At 42.8% G+C, this 20,164-nt stretch overlaps 1 protein-coding gene across 3 annotated transcripts in view; it reads left to right on the top strand.

The window, feature by feature from the left end:
• Positions 1 to 9,274: 9,274 nt before the first annotated feature.
• LOC121443162 (protein SSXT) overlaps positions 9,275 to 20,164 on the top strand; it is a 55,637-nt gene continuing 44,747 nt past the window's right edge. For all 3 annotated transcript variants that reach the window (XM_041644839.1, XM_041644840.1, XM_041644841.1), the window contains exons 1-2: positions 9,275 to 9,454; positions 12,714 to 12,790. In XM_041644839.1, coding sequence (XP_041500773.1) covers positions 9,386 to 9,454; positions 12,714 to 12,790 — 146 coding nt within the window. In that variant the 5' untranslated portion in view covers positions 9,275 to 9,385. The remainder of the gene's footprint in view (positions 9,455 to 12,713; positions 12,791 to 20,164) is intronic.

Raw genomic sequence — 20,164 nt, forward strand, 5'->3', positions numbered from 1 at the left:
AGGGTCATCATGGCCATTAGTCTGTGATTTTCAGAAATACCATGGAGCCTTAGAAATGTGATGGAATATGACAAATTGAAAGGTCACACCGTCTATTCTTCATTACATTCAACTATCGTCTTGACCACAAGCTTTTGCAATTTGAATTCCTAATTCTGAATTTCTAAATTTTGAGTTTCTAAAAACTAACTAACTTCCCTTCCCCCAGTTTTCTTTTTCCTTTTATAGAGGATCAGAGTTTTTGAGATAGAGTTCTGACTTTGCCACTTAGTATATTTTTCTTCTAATTTGTATCTTATAATTGAAGTGTTTAGACTATTTATACTTAATGTAATTTCACACTTTTGTCTCATTCTACTAAAACCTCTTCTCCCATTTTCTCTACCCTTCCCATTTCTCTGTCTCTCATTAGACATTGAACCCATGATCTTATGAGTGCTAACGGACCTTCATACCCAGTCCAATTTTCAATGAAGTTATTTGAATATTTTAAATATTCTATATTATCTTCCTTTTTGACATAACAGCTGCAATTAGCTTTAAAATTTTTTCTTTCTTGTTGGTGTTCACGAGTATGATTTTGGACATTTTTGTACCATAGGAAGTAAAAAATTATTTTTGTAGGACTTATAGAGAAGGTTCTATGATTATGAGTGCTTACTCTTCTTCCAGAGGAACCAGTCAGGGCCCTAGCCTCCATATCAGATGGTTCACTATGCCTGCAACTCTATCTCTGGGGGAATCACCCTTTTCTGGCCTCTGAAGGCAACTGCATTGACATACACAACCTCACACAGAGACACACATGCACACGCAATTGAAAAATAATGAAACAAATCTTAAAATAATTTCATGAAAATACTATGGTACTATGGTTTTATTTTTTGTTTCTTGCTTTCAAAAATTCATTTGGTTTTATGAGTACAAAGTGAATGTTCCAGAGTCACAAGACATCTGGGGATCTCACTGACATCTAATGGACTGTTTCTGAGTTTCAATAGTTCATGAGTACATACTGAGAACTAAAACCCATGTGAGCAAAGGGTCTTGGAGCACACAATACTCTGTTAAGAGTACAAAGTATGAAGTGGATGTGCTTGTGCATGTCTGTAATCTTAGCACTTAGGAGATCAAGAAAGGAGCCTCAGGCATTCAAGGCAGAGAGTTACCTGTGCGGGAGACCCTGTCTCAAGAAAACAAAACTGGGGCCTGGGGAGATGGCTTAGCCATTAAGAGCATACACTGCTTGCTCTTCCAGAGGACCTGGGTTTGGTTCCAAGCATCCAAGGGGTGGATCACAGCTGTCTGTTTTTCCAGTTCCAAGGGGTGGATCACAGCTGTCTGTTTTTCCAGTTCCAAGGGGTGGATCACAGCTGTCTGTTTTTCCAGTTCCAAGGGATACAGTATTGTGTTTTAGTTTCTGAGAACAGCAGACATGCATGTAATGCACAGACATACAAGCAGGAAACACATCCGTACTCATAAAATATTAATAAATCTCAAAACACAAAGCAAAAGAAACAAGAATCAAGGAGTAGAAAGGGCAGAAACTTATCAAAAGTGACCAAAAAGTTTAAGAATTACTAATTGTAGTATGTATATTTACAAATAATAATCTATTTTTTTATAATATAAGAATGTTACAGTATTTTTTTTCCATCCATTACACTGGTTTTACCATAGACTTTTTATATTTCATTTAATTATTGTGTGTGTGTGTGTGTGTGTGTGTGCATGCGTGTGTTTGTATGAGAGAGGAGGGTGATATATTTTCATGTCATTGTGTACATTTGGAGGTCAGAGGAACTACATGGCTGAAGTTGCTGCTCTTCTGCTTGCTGGGCTTGGAACATGGTCCCCTGGTTCAAATACATTTTCACCAGCTTTCTGTTTAAGTTTTTCCTGAATTCCTTTTCACAAGTTGGAATGGTACCTGTAGGGAATCTTGCCCTGGGCTCACAACTCCCTTTAGTCCCTTTAGTCTCAGGCTTTTCTTGATTTTCCTTGAGCACTGGATTTGGCCCCATTATACCTCCTGGTGCTCCTTTTCTCTTCAATTGTATGTTTTATATTTTTCCTTGCTTGGCTTGCTCCTTTTCTTTAAGATCTACAAAAGAACGAACACTAATAACCACATGGCAAAGTCAATACTAAACTGTCTTGGAATTTCCTCTATAAATGAAATTACCAAAAGTTCTTCATTTAGCCTAAGGCAGATGATTTTTAAGAGAAGGGCAGAAAGCAGCCACATTCTTCACCAAAATATCATGTGAAATGTCTCCAGCTTACTCACTAATATTCTTCTCTTCTGAAACCTCGAGCCAGGTGGTCATCAGCATGGCTCTCAGTACCACCATTACCTAGCTTAAAAAATATTTTCCAAAACACTAACCCTTACTATAGACCTGATTCAGTTCATTCTTAATGAATTCACTGTTTGTTAACATAAGAAAAGGTTAAGATGTCCCAAGGAGACTTTGTTAGAATCTACTTTGAATGAAAATTTCTGGATTATAGAAAATATTTTTTTTGACTGAGAATTGAGAAAAGTGGTTTGGTTTGGTTCTGACTAGAATAATGATTGTGCACAAAGATGTATGCTGTTCTTTTTATTTGAAATCTCTGGAAGCCACCCCTCGGATTGACTCATCAAATGCCGCAGAGACTGTGAGCAGAAATACTTGGGAGGCTAGCCCTTGAGGGGTCTTGCTCTGAGCACAGTTTCTAAGGACTGACTTTGGTTCTTTCTGCCTTTGCGGTATGTCCTAAGAACTGATGGGAGTGCAGAGGCTTAGGAGATCAGCACATTTTGTAGAGCAGATGCTCTATTAATTACAGAACATTAAGTCTTAAAGAAATTCTCCTATGCAAACACAGTTATCTCTGACATCTGCATGTACAGGATCTATTTTAGGGAGACTAAAACAATTTTAATCCCATGATTTTAGTTTCACTAAATATTGAACATATTCTAGGAAAACTTCATTTAGTCAGTCCGATGAAACATACTTAAAGGATACAAACAAATCTGCATGGAAATTAGAAAGCAAAACATTTGGAAGCCAACACGAAGTTTCATGTTATACGGTGTCAGTCCTGGCTCTACTTTTTGAGTTTCACTTCTGTCTTCATCTGCTTGTGTGCACAATCAGGAATTAATTATTCACGCCGACAGCTCCCTCTCTCTGACACATTCTCCGTGTGCAAACCTTCTTCTCTCAGCTCCATGGCCTGAACTCTTTAGTGCATGCGCAGATCCAACGGGCCTGCTGTCTCTCTTTGGGAAGATGGCTACTCCAGAGCACCCTTTTCCAGCCCTCCAAGCCCTTCTATTGCTCAAGCAGACTTCCCGGATTCGTGGGTGGTTTCTGCCTTAGCTAAAGTTTAGTCTCTTCTTCACTCCCTCTCCTCTGGCATTCGCTGCCCCAGGATTTCTCGCAGAAGTACTGGTAAAGATAAGAGTGTGTGCAACACCAGTATGTCTAGGTCAGGCCCCTCCAGGCCTCAGCGTCCCTTTCTCTGAATTCTCTACTTTTCCAGGGAAAGCTAACTGACTAGGTTTTTACCAAGGAAATCTGGAGATGAAGTAGTGTTCTCTATAGTGCACGTTTGCATTTTTGGATGGCCCCTTTCACCAACGCTTTCCAACAGATGCACTGCAAAGAAACACACAGAAAACACTTCAGTGTCAGTCAATCGCAGCAAACACTAGGGCTCTTTTCCGCATAGGGCCTTATCCCACTGCTCCAAACACTGGAAGGCTTGTAACCTATGGTCTACAGAGTCCCCCCTTCTACTGGTAAGCCGTGCTTTAGAATATCTGTCTGAGGGCTGGAGAGATGGCTCAGTGGTTAAGAGCATTGCCTGCTCGTCCAAAGGTCCTGAGTTCAATTCCCAGCAACCACATGGTGGCTCACAACCATCTGTAATAAGGTCTGGTGCTCTCTTCTGGCCTTCTGCATACACACAGATAGACTATTGTGTACATAATAAATAATAAATATTAAAAAAAAAGAATATCTGTCTGAGTCCTCCCTGGGATGTGAAGACTTTTCAAACGTACTTGTTTTTGTTTTTTTAAACTGGAATGTAGAAATTCAGACAAGTGTTGGTTGGTATGCCTGTAGGATTTCCATGCTAGCTGTCAAGGAGGCAACAGGATGTTTTCAGGTTCACTTTTCCCCTCTGAAATACTGTTCCTAATTACTAAGGTATTGTTGGTAAGTCAAATGTGCCCATCCATGCCAAGCATCGGACACACAGTTACCAGTGTGTAGTAATAAGGGGCGGCAGGGCTGCGTCCCCCACACCCGGCCGCCCACATGGCTAGCTTAGCTTATGCCCCGAAATAACAACACACAAACTGTATTCATTTAATCACTGCTTGGCCCTTTAGCTCTAGCCCTTACTGGCTAATTCTGATATCCCGATCAACCCATTTCTAATAAACTGTAGCACCGGTCTTACCGGGAAGATTCTAGCCTATGTCCATCCTGGGTCGGATCGCGTGCGGAGCATGGCGTGTGTCTGCCTGGGAGCTGGGAGTATGGCATCTCCCTGAGGCGTCTGCTGCGGAGAGCAGAGCGGTGGAGTCTCTGACCTCACTTCCTCTTCCTCCCCGTGTTCTGTCCTGTTTTCTCCTCCCACCTATCCTCTAACCAATAAAATGGGCCAGGGCAGTGCCTTTATTAGCCAATGACCTTCCTCCATCATTTCCCCTTTTTCGGTTTAAACAAAAAAAAAAAAGGCTTTAACATAGCAAAATTACATATAACAAAACAGTTATCAAGTAAAAGTTACAATAATCTTTATCATAACTAAGGAAAACTATAACTATAACTAACTATTTTTAACTCCATCAAAGACTCCAGAAAGATATAATATTACCTAAGTAAACAAGAACTAAGAAACCTCAAACTCTAGAAATGACAAAGACATCTCGCTGCCTGGACAGTCACCCAAAGTTCTTTTGTACCGTTGGGGCATCCATCTTCAGCCTTTAGGCCCATGGTATCCAGCAGACATTTCCATAAAGCAGGAAAATTTAAAGTCAGTTCAGTCACTATCTGTTGTGTCCTGCAGAATGTCTCGCAGACTCTTTCAAAATGAATCAGGAACCCCAAAAGATCATCTCAGCTTAGGCAAGTTCAGTAGTCCTCTCTCTGTGGGTTCTCTGTGTCCAGTTTATGCAATAGTCCAGGCAAGAGCAGTTTCTTGCCCCAATGGCTATCAAACTCCATAAGGTGCCTCTTCGATGCCCATCTTCCTCTTGAAGTACATTGGTGCTGCCAGGAGCAAAGTGTCTCATTGTCATGAAAAGTCCTAAGTTATTAAAACATTTAAATGTCCTATTCTGTAATCTTTGAAAGACATGAAGAATGTCTAACTAAAATATATCTCTATATATCTAGAAAATCTAACTAACATGACTACAAGCTTTACTATTATCGATGATTATCCATTAACAACCTATATTTCTTAATTATACAGTACATATTTAAATGAACTACACAATCACAATACCTTAATCAAAATCAGAAACACTTATACATATAACAAAATTGACCTTAAATCTCTATCAATAAAGCAAAACTATACTAATGTAAATTATTCATATCTATATCATATCCCCCTTTAAATGTAAAGGAACATTTATAAACCATATTTGGGAACATGGGCGCAGTTTTTTCTCTCCAAACTGCTTCCTGCTGAATGGGGGCGTCGTTAATTAGGTCTTTCATGGTATAACCTGTGTGTTAGCTTCATCTCAGTTGGCAGTTGAGCGAAGCAATTTTTTGAAGGCGTTCACACCAACCCTTCAGGAGGGCGTGGTCCATCATATCAAATCGGAATAGAAGAAATGAACAGCGTCTCATCCTCTGTGAAAACAAAAGAAGAATCTCTTTTCCAAAGTATCATATCCTTAAATCCAAATTCTGAAATCATACCCTCATGATATCCGTTCTGGTTCCACTTGGCAGCCCATATAATGAAATGTCTCTCTGTACTTAGCTCCTTCACAGTCAAAAATTTTAAAGAAAACACAATGTACATAATCCAGACTCTCTGTGAATTTTCCATTTTTATGTGGCTTATTTTTCTTTATTTCTTTTAATCTTTTAACTATCTGTACTCTGTCTCTTTAAAGACTTTACTTTTACTTTTTTAAACCATTAACTTTATTCTCTATATTCTTTTTCTTCTCTCTCCCAAGCCTACGTACATTCATCCACAGTGTGACTCATTTAGTGGTCTGAATCTGTCCTATTGTGAATCTGCAATTTTTTACTATCCAGGGGCACTTTTGATTTGCGCCTTTAAATCACTAGGCGCTTAAGAATCTAAGCTGTGACATTCCTAGGTTAACTTTTTGCTTTTTGAGCATATATCTTCGAGCTGGAATATCTCTGTAGACCAGGCTGTCTTTGAACTCTCAGAGATCCGCCTGTCTCTGCCTCCCAGGCATTCGGAATTAAAGGTGTACACTACTACACCTTGAACTCACAGAGATCTGCCTGTCTCTGCCTTCTAGGCACTGGGATTAAAGGCGTGTGCTACCACACACAACAACTCTCTTCCTTTTTTTTTTTTTACTTTAAAAACTTTAAATTTTAGTCTGCATATATTTTTAACACACTTCAAACCATTTAGAAATTTTCTTTGTCTTTGAATCTCTCTTTACTGTATATCTCTCTTTTTCTGACCACACGAGTCTTTAATTTACCAAGCAATATCAGTAGGATTAAAGGCGTGGCTTTGCCAGCTAGATCCAGTCCATTCCTTAGCTTTCCAGCCTCATGGCGGATATACAGGCTGTAGCCATGTTTACTGCAACAACTGTATGGCATTTCAAGGTCCCTGCCAGCAAGTGAGCTACAACAGACAACACTCAAGTCCTCTCTTGGTAGCCGGCCCTCCTGCCTCAAATAGTCAGAGTTTGCCCTGGCAGGACAGCCCAGAAAGCCGGCATTTTTAAACGGCGCAGCTTTTTTCCTGCTACGGCTGAAAACCGAAAAGCATGCGTTCAGCTTTTCGTCAACACTGTTTAAGTGTTTCGTGGCAGGACCTCTTAATGAGCTGCAGGCTTTGCAGCTAAAGCTGAGTCAGGAAGCCTCTTTTAGATGAGGCGCTTGCTTGCCTCTAGCAAGCAGAGTAGAACCGAGAAATTGCTGCTACGAAGAAACCAGGCACAATGCTTTCATTTTGTTCTAGAATTACTTCCCAAGCTGTCTCAGGCTTTATGTGGAAGCAGTTGTCCACGTGGGCGCCATATGTAGTAATAAGGGGCGGCAGGGCTGCGTCCCCCACACCCGGCCGCCCACATGGCTAGCTTAGCTTATGCCCCGAAATAACAACACACAAACTGTATTCATTTAATCACTGCTTGGCCCTTTAGCTCTAGCCCTTACTGGCTAATTCTGATATCCCGATCAACCCATTTCTAATAAACTGTAGCACCGGTCTTACCAGGAAGATTCTAGCCTATGTCCATCCTGGGTCGGATCGCGTGCGGAGCATGGCGTGTGTCTGCCTGGGAGCTGGGAGTATGGCATCTCCCTGAGGCGTCTGCTGCGGAGAGCAGAGCGGTGGAGTCTCTGACCTCACTTCCTCTTCCTCCCCGTGTTCTGTCCTGTTTTCTCCTCCCACCTATCCTCTAACCAATAAAATGGGCCAGGGCAGTGCCTTTATTAGCCAATGACCTTCCTCCATCACCAGTGGACAATAACTGGTTACCGTTCAGCTCTGAAGAGTATTTTCAGTTCCGTGGGATTACATGAATCCACTTGTACCATAGCGCTTTTCTTAGGAAAGTGAAAGGAAAAGAGTTAATTCCCAAGAAAGTTACCATTGGACCGGAGGGAGAAGGCTCCATCCTTTATTCTTAGAATGGCCTATCTTACTCCTCGTGTGTGTGTGTGTGTGTGTGTGTGTGTGTGTGTGTGTGTGTGTTGTTTGTGTAATGTTTCAAATGCACGGAGTGGGTGGGGGTAAGGAAACACACATGGGGGGGGGGGCAGAATAAAACTTCTCTCCGCCATGTTGGTTCCAGTTTGTATTCAGGATGTCAGGCCTGACCACAAGCACCTTTACCAGCTGAGCCATCTGAAAGCCTAATCTTCACGCTTTCGAGCTTTTTAAATATAGCGGGGCATTTCCACATTAAGTCACACGAATGCCCTGTAGTTCTGTCCTTGTTTGCTATAGTTATTGTTTTTGTTGTCTTTTTTATAGCCGCAAGATCTGTAGTTCTGTCCTTGTTTGCTATAGTTATTGTTTTTGTTGTCTTTTTTATAGCCGCAAGATATCCTTGAGAGATTCCTGTCCAGCTGTTCATTTCTACCATCCGTACTTCCAAACAGCAGGGCAGACACACCGAACGGCTGAATGAATTAAAACGACCTGTGAAATTTTTTGGAAATAACATTAAAAAGTACGTTTGTTCTTCACTTTATTAATAATTTAGGCACGAATTTTGGAGCATCACTGATGAGTAACACAGCATATTAACCCTCCTTTTTGAGATTGGTAAATCTAAGTTTGCAGAATTAATCCGCAGCAGCGTGTTCCTTTATTAATTTGCAGCTGTTGGTTTTCTCCCCCTCATACCGACTTGAAGCCTGGCAGCTTGGGCCTAATTAACAAGCACTAAGTATTTAACTGGAAAAGAGTGTGCCTTTTCATAGCTTCCTTTCAAAGGCCCTAAGTCAGATCAAGTGATCCACAAGTGTGGGAGGGGTCTGTCCCGAAGTAAACTGCGGGGCGGCGTCCTTTCAACTGTTGGGCTAGACTTTGCGAGCTCGTGAGCGACTCCAAGGTGCGCACGTGGAGCGCAGGGAGCCATTTAAACCAGCGAATCCGCGTTCTTGCTGCCGACCCGGCAGTCGCTCCCGAGTCCGGGCTGTCTTTTTCCCTCTCGGCGGCGGCCCAGGCGACTCAGGGCAGCCGCCTCTTCCCCGGAGGGTCGCGGGCGCAGTTGGGGACAGTTTGGCGGTCGGGCCCCGCGTTTCCTGTGACAGCGCGGCCGGGCAGCTCCCTCCCGCGACGGCGGGACCATTTCCTGAGCGTCCGGGCGGAGGCGGCCGGCGCGGCGCTACCATCAGCGCGCGGGCGCGGGGGTGACGCCCGACAGCGGGCAAGGACAGGCGGGCGGGCGGCGGGGCGCGGAGCCCGAGCCGCCCAGGCCTCGACGAGCTTCCTAGACGCCTTGCTGGGAGCTGCGGCTCTGCGCCCACCCGGGCTCGGCCGGAAATGCGCGCGGCCCCGGAGCCTCGTCCCCCCCCTCGGCGCGCGCTGAGGTGGGCCTGCCCGGGAGGCGGGCGTCGGGCCCCCAGCTCCGCGGCCCCCGGAGCGCTCCGGACTCGCCTATCGCGGGCTCGGTGGCAACATGTCTGTGGCGTTCGCAGCCCCGAGGCAGCGGGGCAAGGGGGAGATCACGCCCGCCGCCATCCAGAAGGTGAGCTCGGGGAGGCGCCGGAGCGCGGGCCGAGACGAGGTGGCGGGGGACGGGGGTGGGGAGCGGCCCGGCGGTGGTGAGGGCGGGCGCCGGGAAGCCGGCAGAACCCTTTGGCGCCTGCTCTGCCCGCACAAAAGCGCCGGCAACCGCCGCCCGATTTCCCCGCGGGGCGCGTGTACTCGACTGGGCGGCGCGGGGCCGGGAGTGGGGCGGCCCGCGAGAGTCCGCCGATGCCCCGCCCCGCCGGGACCCCACTCGCGGAAGCTGGAGCCTGGAGTGTTGCGCCGCAAACTCCTCGGAGTTGAGGCCCTCCGGGAGAACTTGGGAACCTTCCGCAGAGGCTCGGGGCAGGCGAGGAAGGAGCCTGTGGGCACGGGGGTTCCCCAGAGGAGCAACCGGGATCCGATCCCCTCTGGTCCCGATAGAGGCGCCTGAGCGCAGGCCGGGCGCTGGGTTTCAGGAGGGCGAGCCTTCTCGCCGGCCAACTGCGGCTGTCTGCGCCGACGGGCGGGCGGTTTGCATTAAGTCAGCGCAGAAGGGCTGGGAGCTGCGCCCTCAGAGGACAGTGCCACCCCAGTCGCCGCTCGGGGGCTGCCAACTGGGGACACAAAGGTTCTTTATTATCCTCTGAGCCTGTGTCTAGCAAGGCACTATTCTAGATCTCAGCGTGGTAGACTTTGAAAAGTCGCTTGTCAAGTTTAACAGTTTGCCCTGAGTATCTCCATCTTGTTCCCTACCCTGGAGCAAGGTTGAGAGAAAGTCAACTTGTTGTACCAATTGGGGCACCCTTGCAGACCCGTGGGTTAATGGCTCTCGCTTTCTGTTTACTGTCAGGGTCTTTGTAGTGTGGAGTTTATCATTTGCCCAACTGTTGCTTTATTTTCTTTGAAGAAATCCGCCTGGCAGTGCCTGGAAACGCAGTTTCTTTCTCTAGTGGTAGTCTGGTGAACAGCTTCCCTTACACACGTGCAGGAAGCATGTTTTTGGCGGAATTTGCGCTTTCCTTTTGAACTCTAGAAAAAGTCTGGCTTTTTCCTTTTTCTCAGTAGAGTTCTTTCTTACATGTTTTATTTGTTTATCATGAGTGAGTGATCTAGAAGGTGCTAACTGGTCATTTTTTAGAAATTCTCGATAAGAAGTGAAAAATGACTTAAGACTTTTTATTGTGTGTGTGTATGTGTGTGTGTCATGTGTATGCCATGCCTGGGGATGTCAGAAGAAACACCAGATACAGCCTATTGTGAGTTACATTGTGGGTACTGGGATCCAAACCCAGGTTCTCACCGAGAGCGTTAAGGGCTCTTGTCTTCTGGGACCATCTCTCCAGCCCTCAGAAGCGTATTCCAGTGTAAGTTTTGTTTGCAGTGTTAGACATTGCTATTAGACAAAAGACAGGCATATGATTGGGATTGTTTAACATGTTATGCGTTCCTTGGTTTGAGTATTGAATTGATGGCACTCAGGAGGCAGAAGCAGACAGATCTCCGAGTTTGAGACCAGCCTGGTCTACCCAGTGAGTTCCAGGACAGCCAGGACTACACAGAGAAGCCCTGTCTCGAAAAACCAAACCAAACAAACAAAAACAACAAAAAACTCTTGGTACCTAGTGATCATATTTAAGAAGCACTCCTTAGAAAAGTGTTTGCCCTCAGTAATCAATGATTATGATAAATGTGCAGAACTATCAGTTAATGGTAATGGGATCTTTGTTTTTAATTAAAAGTGACATTAAGTGATTGAGATGGTGGTTTTGGTGTTGTTGCCTGGATATTTACTGGATCATGAGAGGTGGGTTCAGGATGAGCATTACCCTGATACTGAAGCTCTTACAGACTTAGGTGTTGTACTAGGGACAGCGTCCTGGCACTTTGTTTAGTGCCATTGGTATAGATGAACTATTTAACCCTCAAAGTCAAGTTTGCTTAGATAGTTATCAGATGATAAAATGATAATTTATGTATCTTATGTTTTTTAAGCTTTTGAGATACCTCATTTTATATTGTAATCTCAAATTCTATTAAATACTGTAAATGTATAGCGATTGTTAGGCTATGTGTTGTTTTAGAGAATCACAAATCTATATAGTTAGAGAAGAAGGTAGCCTATTACTTCAAGTCCTTGTGTTTATTTCAGTCTGGGTAAGGACAGATCTTTTCCCTTCGTACTACAAACTGTTTGAATACTCTAAAACCAACTTTCAGCTAGTTGAAACTATAGTTACAGATAGCATAGGTGGTAATTAAATGTATTAAAAAACAAAAACAAAACAGTGGAACTTGAAGGATGGTTCAGTGGGGTTCAAGGAGTCGTCCTCTAGTCTCACGTGCGTCTTGGCACTTGGAGGTGTGTGTGTGTGTGTTTGTGTGTGTGAGTGTGTGTGTGAGTGTGTTTGTGTGTGCGTGTGTGTGCGCGCGCACGTTTGTTTGTGCGTGCGTGCAGTGAGAGAGTGCGAGCTCACACTCACTAATGCTAAATAAAATAAAAGAAACATTGCTTTTCTCTTCTGGGTCTCAAGAAGGAGAGATATTGAAATAGGTATTAAACATAATTAATTAAATGTGATATCATTTCAAATATACAAAGTAAAGTTTTTTGTGTGTTATAAGTTATAATCTATATTAACAGAAGACCCCAGGAGGTTCAGTTTCCATGTAGATATGACATGTCTAGAAAAATAGATTATAAAAATCAGTTGTTGCAGAATTATCTATATGAATCATGTATAGCATATTTTATAAGTGATTTATACATTTTAACAGTAATGAAAAATTTTAACTAAGTTAATTCAATCATGATTTTTACTTTATTTATTTTTGTTTGTTTATATGTTGTTTATCTGTCTGTCTGTCTGTCTGTCTGTCTATGGTTTTTTGAGACAGGGTTTCTCTGTAGCTTGGCTGTCCAGGCTGGTCTACACGACTCACAGAGTCTTGTGCTCAAACTCACAGAGCTCCTCCTGCCTTTGCCTGCTGAGTGCTGGGATTAAAGGCGTGCATCACCACTTCCCAGCCAGTTTCACAATTTTCATTTCTGTGGACTTAAATTGTAGCAGCAGGTAGACACAGTAGCAGTGACTCTCCCAGGGTGTTGTTTTTCTCGTCCACTGGATGATTTTATAATCTGTAAGGATGGCTTTGAGGAACATTTCTGACCGAAGTGCTTCTGTAGTAAACTGTCTTTCCTCTTCAGACGTCTTAGTCTTTCATTTTACTTGATGAGCGCTAGATTAACAATAAACTTTTTCTTGTTTGTGTTTCAGATGCTGGATGAAAATAACCATCTTATTCAATGTATAATGGACTATCAGAATAAGGGGAAGGCGTCAGAGTGCTCTCAGTAAGTCCTATGAGAAGCTTTTTATGTCCAAGCGCTGTTGTTCTTACTTTTCTGTAGAACGACAGTATTAAACTGTATTTGTGGTTGTGGCTTGAGAAAACGTTCATCTCCGCAGAGGGAAATGTGTTTATTGGCCATCATTGGGAATCTTTGCTGGTTGTTTTATTGCTTTTTTTTTTTTTTTTTTTTTTTTTGAGACAGGGTTTCTCTGTGTAGCCTTGGCTGCCCTGGAACTCACTCTGTAGACCAGGCTGGCCTTGAACTAGAGATCCCTCTGCCTCTACTTTTGGAGTGCCGGGATTAAAGGTGTGCTCCACCATCTATTAGTGTGGACTTGAATTTTAGGGGACCTTTTGTGTAAATGGATTCTAACAATGTGTAGTCTGTTTTGACTGACTTCTCTGAGATAGGGTCTTGTGAAGCCCAGGCTGTGGTGAAATTCCTGATCCCTGTCTCTGCCTCTCAAGTGCACATTATGGGGTGTGCCAAAGACCCAGCTGTAATTGTAGGTTTTTCCTGCCCACTAGTTCCCGAATAACCACTCAGGTTTAATATTAATTATGAATGTTTGCCAGGTGGCTCAGGCTTTTTACTAGTTAGCTGTTACATTTAAATTAACCCATTTCTGTTAATATAAGTATTGCCATGTAGGCATGGCAATGTAGCACCCAGCTCTGATTGACTTTTCTCACATAGCATAATGTTTCCAAGAGTGATCCATGCTGGCACGTGCACTAGACTTGCTCATAATGCCAAATGATCTTCCATTTGGTACTCTCGTTTGGGTTGTTTCCAGTTCTCTGTTCATGATACTGCTCTAAATTTGTATGACTTTGTTTCTTCTTGATTCTTTTACAAAAGAAAAACACTTTATGATGGGAGTTAGATGTCATTTTTTTCCCCTATTTCTTACTCTATATTTTAAAATAATGACTTTAAACTTGTACAGAGCCTCATCTATAGAAACTTAAAATATTAGCCTGGTAGTGGTGGCACGGGCCTTTAATCCCAGCACCCAGGAGGCAGAGGCAGGTAGATCTCTGAGTTCAAGATCAGCCTAGTCAACAGCAAGTTTTAGGATAGCCAGAATTACACAGAGAAACCCTGTCTCAAAAAACAAGAAAGAAAAGAAAAAGTAAAATTTTCATGTATGTACTGTATTTAGTTACTTCTGTGGATACTGAGATCCTAGAGACTAATTGTCATTTTCAAGGACCAAACTTTTATTTTAAAGTGGTCTGTCTGAGGTAAGTGGTAGACCCTGACAGACTCAGATGGGAAGCTGGGCATGGTCAAGAATCCCAGCACCTTCAAGGCTGAGGCAGGCGAATTGTAGAGTCCTGAGCCACACCTCAGGACAACAACAAAGCAGATCCAAAGAAGTGATGTAGAGTTGCCAATATTGTCAAGCGTCCAGAGTAGCAGTGCTCAGATGCATGTAGATACAAGCCGTATCTTCTAGTGATGCCGCAGACAAAGAGGTGGCTTGCCTGTGCTTTCCTTGGTTCATTATTTATAAAATGTAAAATGCTGTCACCTTGATATATATGGCTTCTGTATGGCATTGAGTGTTAGCACTCCCTTTCCATCCCGAGTTGTGTGTAGTGTGTGGGGTTAGAACGAAATGTGTCCTGTCACCATGTCCAGTGACTGCTGCACTGGAGAACAGGGTTTTAGAGGATTTCACTCTGCCATGTTTTAGGGCCCATCCTTTCCTAGAGGTCTCATTGACCTGCTCTTGGGAGATAGTCCCAGCAACCAATTGATTTGCTTTTCCATCTTTATTGGGCTCTTGCCCTCCAGTGATTCACTTGACCTCTGAACTCTAGGTCTCTCTTTCCCTTTATTTAAATTATTTTTAAAATAAAAATCTCTTGTTCACTATTATCAAAATTTGGCAATTACCTCTTAATTCTCATCTTATTTGCTTCTCTCTGTTTTTATGTCAATACAAAGATAGATTACGATATCCTAGTGTTTATAGAAGCAGTCTTTTTTCCTCTTTCTTATTAAGGCAGGATCAAGTTTAGACTCTTGTTTCTGTTTGGCAAGTGCTACCCCACTGACTTGTCCAGTCCTAGACTGCAGTTCCTAAGTGGATTACTAGGTCAGAGCATGCTGACGTGCCAAACTACCCTGCCAGAAATGTCCTTGCTTTATTTCACCCCTGTCCTGTGTTCACCCGCCACTGTCAGTAGTGGATATTGGCCATCTTTTATACAATTCTGTACATCTGATTAGTAAAAGATACCAGTTTTTAAACAAATGCTCCTTTGAAAGCACTTCCTGCTTAATGAAAAAGACTCAATGATAGCAATTACGATATGTCCTTTACTGAAATTCTTCAGGGGGTAACAGATTTGCCCAGTTGTTCTTTATTAATAGACATTTGAGAATCATTGCAGGCTTTTCCTAAAGTTGGCACGTATTCTTAGATCACCCGAGTATAGAGTATGAAGTGACTAGTGCAGTGTTTCCAGATTGTTTTTGGATCCCCGTGTGGGTTATGTTTGCGTTTAGTGGGGAGAGTATACTTGTGGTGTACTTGAATCTGTTGCTGCTCCTCAGACTGCATGTTTCATGGTGTTGATGTTGCAGAATGCAGTTGTTCTGTGGACTGCTCTTCCTCTAAGACCCAGTTTGTCTCTGCACAATGAAGTTCACACTGTGCCCTATGGCTCTGGTGTCACAGTTGTGAGGTGATGTCCTTCTGACTGCATCCTCCCTAGTTGAAGAGCAGCAGCAGCTTGGTCAGCATGTGGTAGCTTGGATCTGCTTCCCTAAGCTGGCACCTGCTGTTTTCTCCACCAGAGTTAATATTTTTTCTTTGTAGTTCATCTGATTAACACAAGGCCTTGAAACACATTGAAACAAAAGGCCTTTGCTCATTATACTCAATGTGCTAGTTTTAGTATCCACTGCGATTTTTGCCTACAACGGTTGTTACTGTTGTGGTTGATGACCAGATTCATCACTCCTCCTAGACTTACTTGGAATTCTGCTGTGAGGAAGTCATCTTTCACCCCCTTCCCTCCATTCGTTATTTCGGGTCTTTATATGTAAATGGATTTGTACATTCCTACTGTATTTGCTACTTGATACTTTGCTTTTTTTCTTGGTTTGTTCTAGATCTGACTACTGGGAGCTTTTCTGACTGGCTTCTTGACATCTCTCTCTTATTCCCTTCTTCCCTCCTCCCCTCTCCGTTCCTTCCTCACTCCCTCCCTTCTTTTCCTCATTTATTGAGACAGGGTTTCACTCTGTAGACCATGTTGGCCTCAAACTCACAGAGACCTGCCTGCTTCTGCCTCCTTATACTGGGATTAAAGACATGTGCCACCACCACCGTGCCTCGCTCTATAATTCTTTAAGCATTTTATTTTCCTATACTATGAAATGTTTTAGTCTTACCTTGTATTTCTTTTTGTACAAATCTGGAAGCGTCCATTTCTCTTAAGACCAGATTGGTGGTTGTTTAGTTTGTTTAAATATATAGGCTGAAATGTAGAAACCAAATTGTTTTTATCAGATTGTATTGTTTTCTATTGACTTTCACATTTTGTATTTTGTAGGACCATTTTCATTTATATATTTTGTTTCTTCAATAAATTTTGTCGGTATATATTTGAAATTTTATTTTTAAAAAGCAGTGGGCCTATTTCTGTGGTTTTGTTGTGGATGATCTTCAGTTTTGAGATCACCCTGAAGCCAGGCAAGGAGACACTTACCGGGGTGACTTTTTTCACCTAAGACATTTAGGAATCTGGTAGAACAGAAGGATTTTAGGGAGTAGGACAGGTTTCGTTTTCATGTATGACCAATGATACGGATAGCGAGGTGTTCCCAGCGAGAACCAGCTTTTCCAACCCGAGTGAATTGTGGTTGATACTGTTTTGTTTATATTAGAAGCTTTGTATTTATGTGTGTGTGTAGATAGATAGATCCACTGCTTTTGAAAAATAAAATTTCAAATACATACAGACAGAATTTATTGAAGAGACAAAATATATAAATCCCCTTCTTTCTGCACATGGGGATAGGCTATTATAGAAATTTCTTGTCTCTATTTGATACAACCGAGGCTTAGATTGATTTAAGATAGAAACTTCAATTTTGCCTTTTCTAATGATTTTATAACTCCTACCTTTGATCAAGGGGGATTTGCTATGTCACTTAGGGTTTCCCTGAATTCTAGGGTTTGGAGTTTTATGTTTTTCAAGTTCATGTATTTTTTTGCAATTTCATACCTGTATATAATGTACTCTGAGATATTCTCCCCTGCTATGCTCTCTTATCTGCCTACCAAACCCTTCTTCCCAGCAAGTCCCTCTACTTTCATGTCTTTATGTGCGTGCGTGCTTGTGTATGTGTGTGTGGTCCTTCTATTTCAGTCTCAGGAGGCTTGATCAGCACACCTGAGCTGCCGCCTGCTCTGATGGGTCCTTCCTTTTGACTGTTCCTTGGTATTCATTCTTTCTCAGGTTGTCAGTGTAGTTTGTGACTAAAGAGAAACATCTCCTTCTGGCAACACCTACAACTCCTGTCCTCGTGGTGGAAGTAAAGCAAATGTAGAGAAGCTTTAGTAAACCCAACTATCTGGGAATTGGTAGTCCAACTTTGTTTAAATGTATCCTTTGACTACAACTTCTTAGATTAAAAGTAGCTTACTTCCATCATGGTGAGAGAGGATCTCCTGAGGCCACACCCTCTCCAGGGCTATAGGCTGTTAGTGGTACTGGGGAACCTAGGCTGGGAAGAGCTGAGTTCTGTTCCTCAGTGGGTTAACAGTGGGAAGTTGCCCCCCCCCCCTTTTTAAATTTTTTTTATGATTTATTTAACTTTATTTTGTGCCTTGGGGTGAAGGTGTCAGATTGCCCAGGAACTGGATTTACAGACACTTATGAGCTGCCATGTGGATGCTGGGAATTGAACCCTGGTCCTCTGGAAGAGCAATTAGTGCTCTCAACCACTAAGCCATCTCTCCAGCTCTGGGAAGTAAATAACCCCCAGCCCTGCTCTTGCAGACAGGCCTGATTAATGCCATGGATCTCCCCCCAACCCTACTGTGAAAGAAAACATGAACTTGGAAACAATAAAGACCCCCATCACACACACAGAAGAAGACTGGATGGCTTAATCCCTTCACACAGAAGGCTGAGGCAGGAGGATTGCCATGAGTTCAAGGCCAGCCTGGATCATTTAACGAGGCCCTGTCTCAAAGAAAGTAAACCAAGCAAACCCTTACTGTGTTCTAGCCATGGACAGCATATGCCTTATAAATAAGTGAGAAAACAAATACATTTAAAACACAACAAGGAGCTCATCCTTGTCAGACAGACTCCCGGTGGTGATTCTCTGCTGGATATGGCTCCGGCCGTCAGCATCAGCAAACACACTGTGGGCCCAGGCATGGTTCTTCATGTTTGCTAACGCATGTTTGAGACATTGCTTCCTTTTATGTTTGAATACTTTTAGATCAGTCCAGATTTTGCTTTAATCAGCAGCCTCTTTTTGGTATTTTAGGATGGGTGCAGCTTATTTCAGAAATGAGTATTTGTCACCATTTAATGAAATTTTAGTTTAAATTACTGCTTACCAAGGTAATTTTTATTCTGTAAACTATAGCATCGTCCCACAAATGTGCTGCATTAAACTTATTTTTACATTAAGTCTAAGCTTTTCAGATTAGTTTTTAATTAATCAAACTTAGAACTGGTAATTTTGTCTTATGCAAGGTAATGTGTTGTGGCTTTTGGTGGGGTCTTTGGAAGCTGAGCTCTCTTTTAATCGTGACCATTCGTATCTGTACGTATCTGTCAGGCTTGTTAGGACCATACAGTCATCAAACGTAAGATTTTGATGGCTCTCGTAACTTGGGCTGCCTGTCAGCAGCTGCCGTCGTCAGACGTAAGATGTTGACTGTGTTTGATACTCTCTCATTAGCTTGTGTTCACAAGGTACAGTTACATTGAAAGACAGGGACCCCATAAACGGCATTGTTGGCCAGTTTTGTCACTGTGTAAACATTAAGGGTGCCCTGCAATGATGTGGTGCTGCAGAGTGGAGTGTTGTGGGTGCCGGGTGCACCCGCTCTGTCCTTGACGCAGTATAGAACAGCACAAGTCCACGAGAACCGCAGGAACAAGTGCTGTGGTATTTGCAGACTAAAATTCTCAGGAAAATGTTTTTATTTTTGTTTCATATGCTGAGTTCAGATTCTGTGTTTTTGTTGATTTTTAAATACTATTTTGGACGACTTAACATACAAACTCAGAAGAGAATGCAGAAAAAAGAGAAATGAGCAAGTTTTTGTTAATAATTTTTTGAGACTTGCGTTGTCTTAGAATAAATTCTTTGATAAATATTATTTTTCTTACTGTGCTTTTGCTCCAGTGTTCCCTTTATCCTGTTGATTGGAATCTGCCTGTTGTCTCAGCAAGTTGGAGATTAAAGCAAGCAGAATTACTAATCCAGACAGAGATCTGTCCCAAAGTGGGACTGTTGTAAGGCCAGTCTGATCTGTGCACTCAGTCTGGGGCCAGCCGGGACTATAAAATCGAGACCTTGTCTCATAAAACAAAACACAACAACAACAAAACACTTGCTTGTGCCCACCTTCCTATGTTAGGAAAAGGACTTGCAGGCAGTTCTGTGCATCGGAATGGGGTTTCTTGTACTGTGATTGATGTTAGTATCCTTGTGGTGGCATGGAGGGTGTCTTGTTTGGGAGTTGATATTGAAGGTTCATGTTTGCAACTGACTGTTAAATGGTTTTGACAAAAGTATGTGTGCGTCGACGTGAGGCAGAGTGATAGCGCATGCTTTAAGATGCTAGTTGGAAGTCTGGAAGAGAGCTGTAAAACGTTCCCTCTCCCCCATTCTGAAACTTTTCTGTAAATTTAAAATCACTTCAAATTAATTAAAAGTTGCCTGGCGGTGGTGGCGCACGCCTTTAATCCCAGCACTTGGGAGGCAGAGATAGGTGGATCTCTGTGAGTTCGAGACCAGCCTGGTCTACAAGAGCTAGTTCCAGGACAGGCTCCAAAGCTACAGAGAAACCCTGTCTTGAAAAAGCAAAAAAATAAATAAATAAATAAATAAATAAATAAATAAAAGATCTGATATTGAGCAGTTAGGTAAATATCTTGAAAATTTAAATGAGTCATGTTTGTGTGTAGACATTTAGAGCTGCAGGGACTTTAAAGGCCTGCTGTAGCTCCTGTTGGGACACTTAAAGTGACTTTCTGAGGCTGGCTAGGCTAATCAGTGTAACACCCAAGCTTTGTTATGGTAATGTGTGGGCAAAGGCTTCAGGTTGGCATTTTTATTTGCCATGGTATAGTTGGTAGTCCTAGAAAGCTCACACTTGAGGAT

Source organism: Microtus oregoni, unplaced genomic scaffold (genome assembly GCF_018167655.1).
Source record: "Microtus oregoni isolate MIOR12 unplaced genomic scaffold, Mior012 000101F_ref0000407, whole genome shotgun sequence".
In the NCBI taxonomy this organism is placed as follows: Eukaryota; Metazoa; Chordata; class Mammalia; order Rodentia; family Cricetidae; genus Microtus; species Microtus oregoni.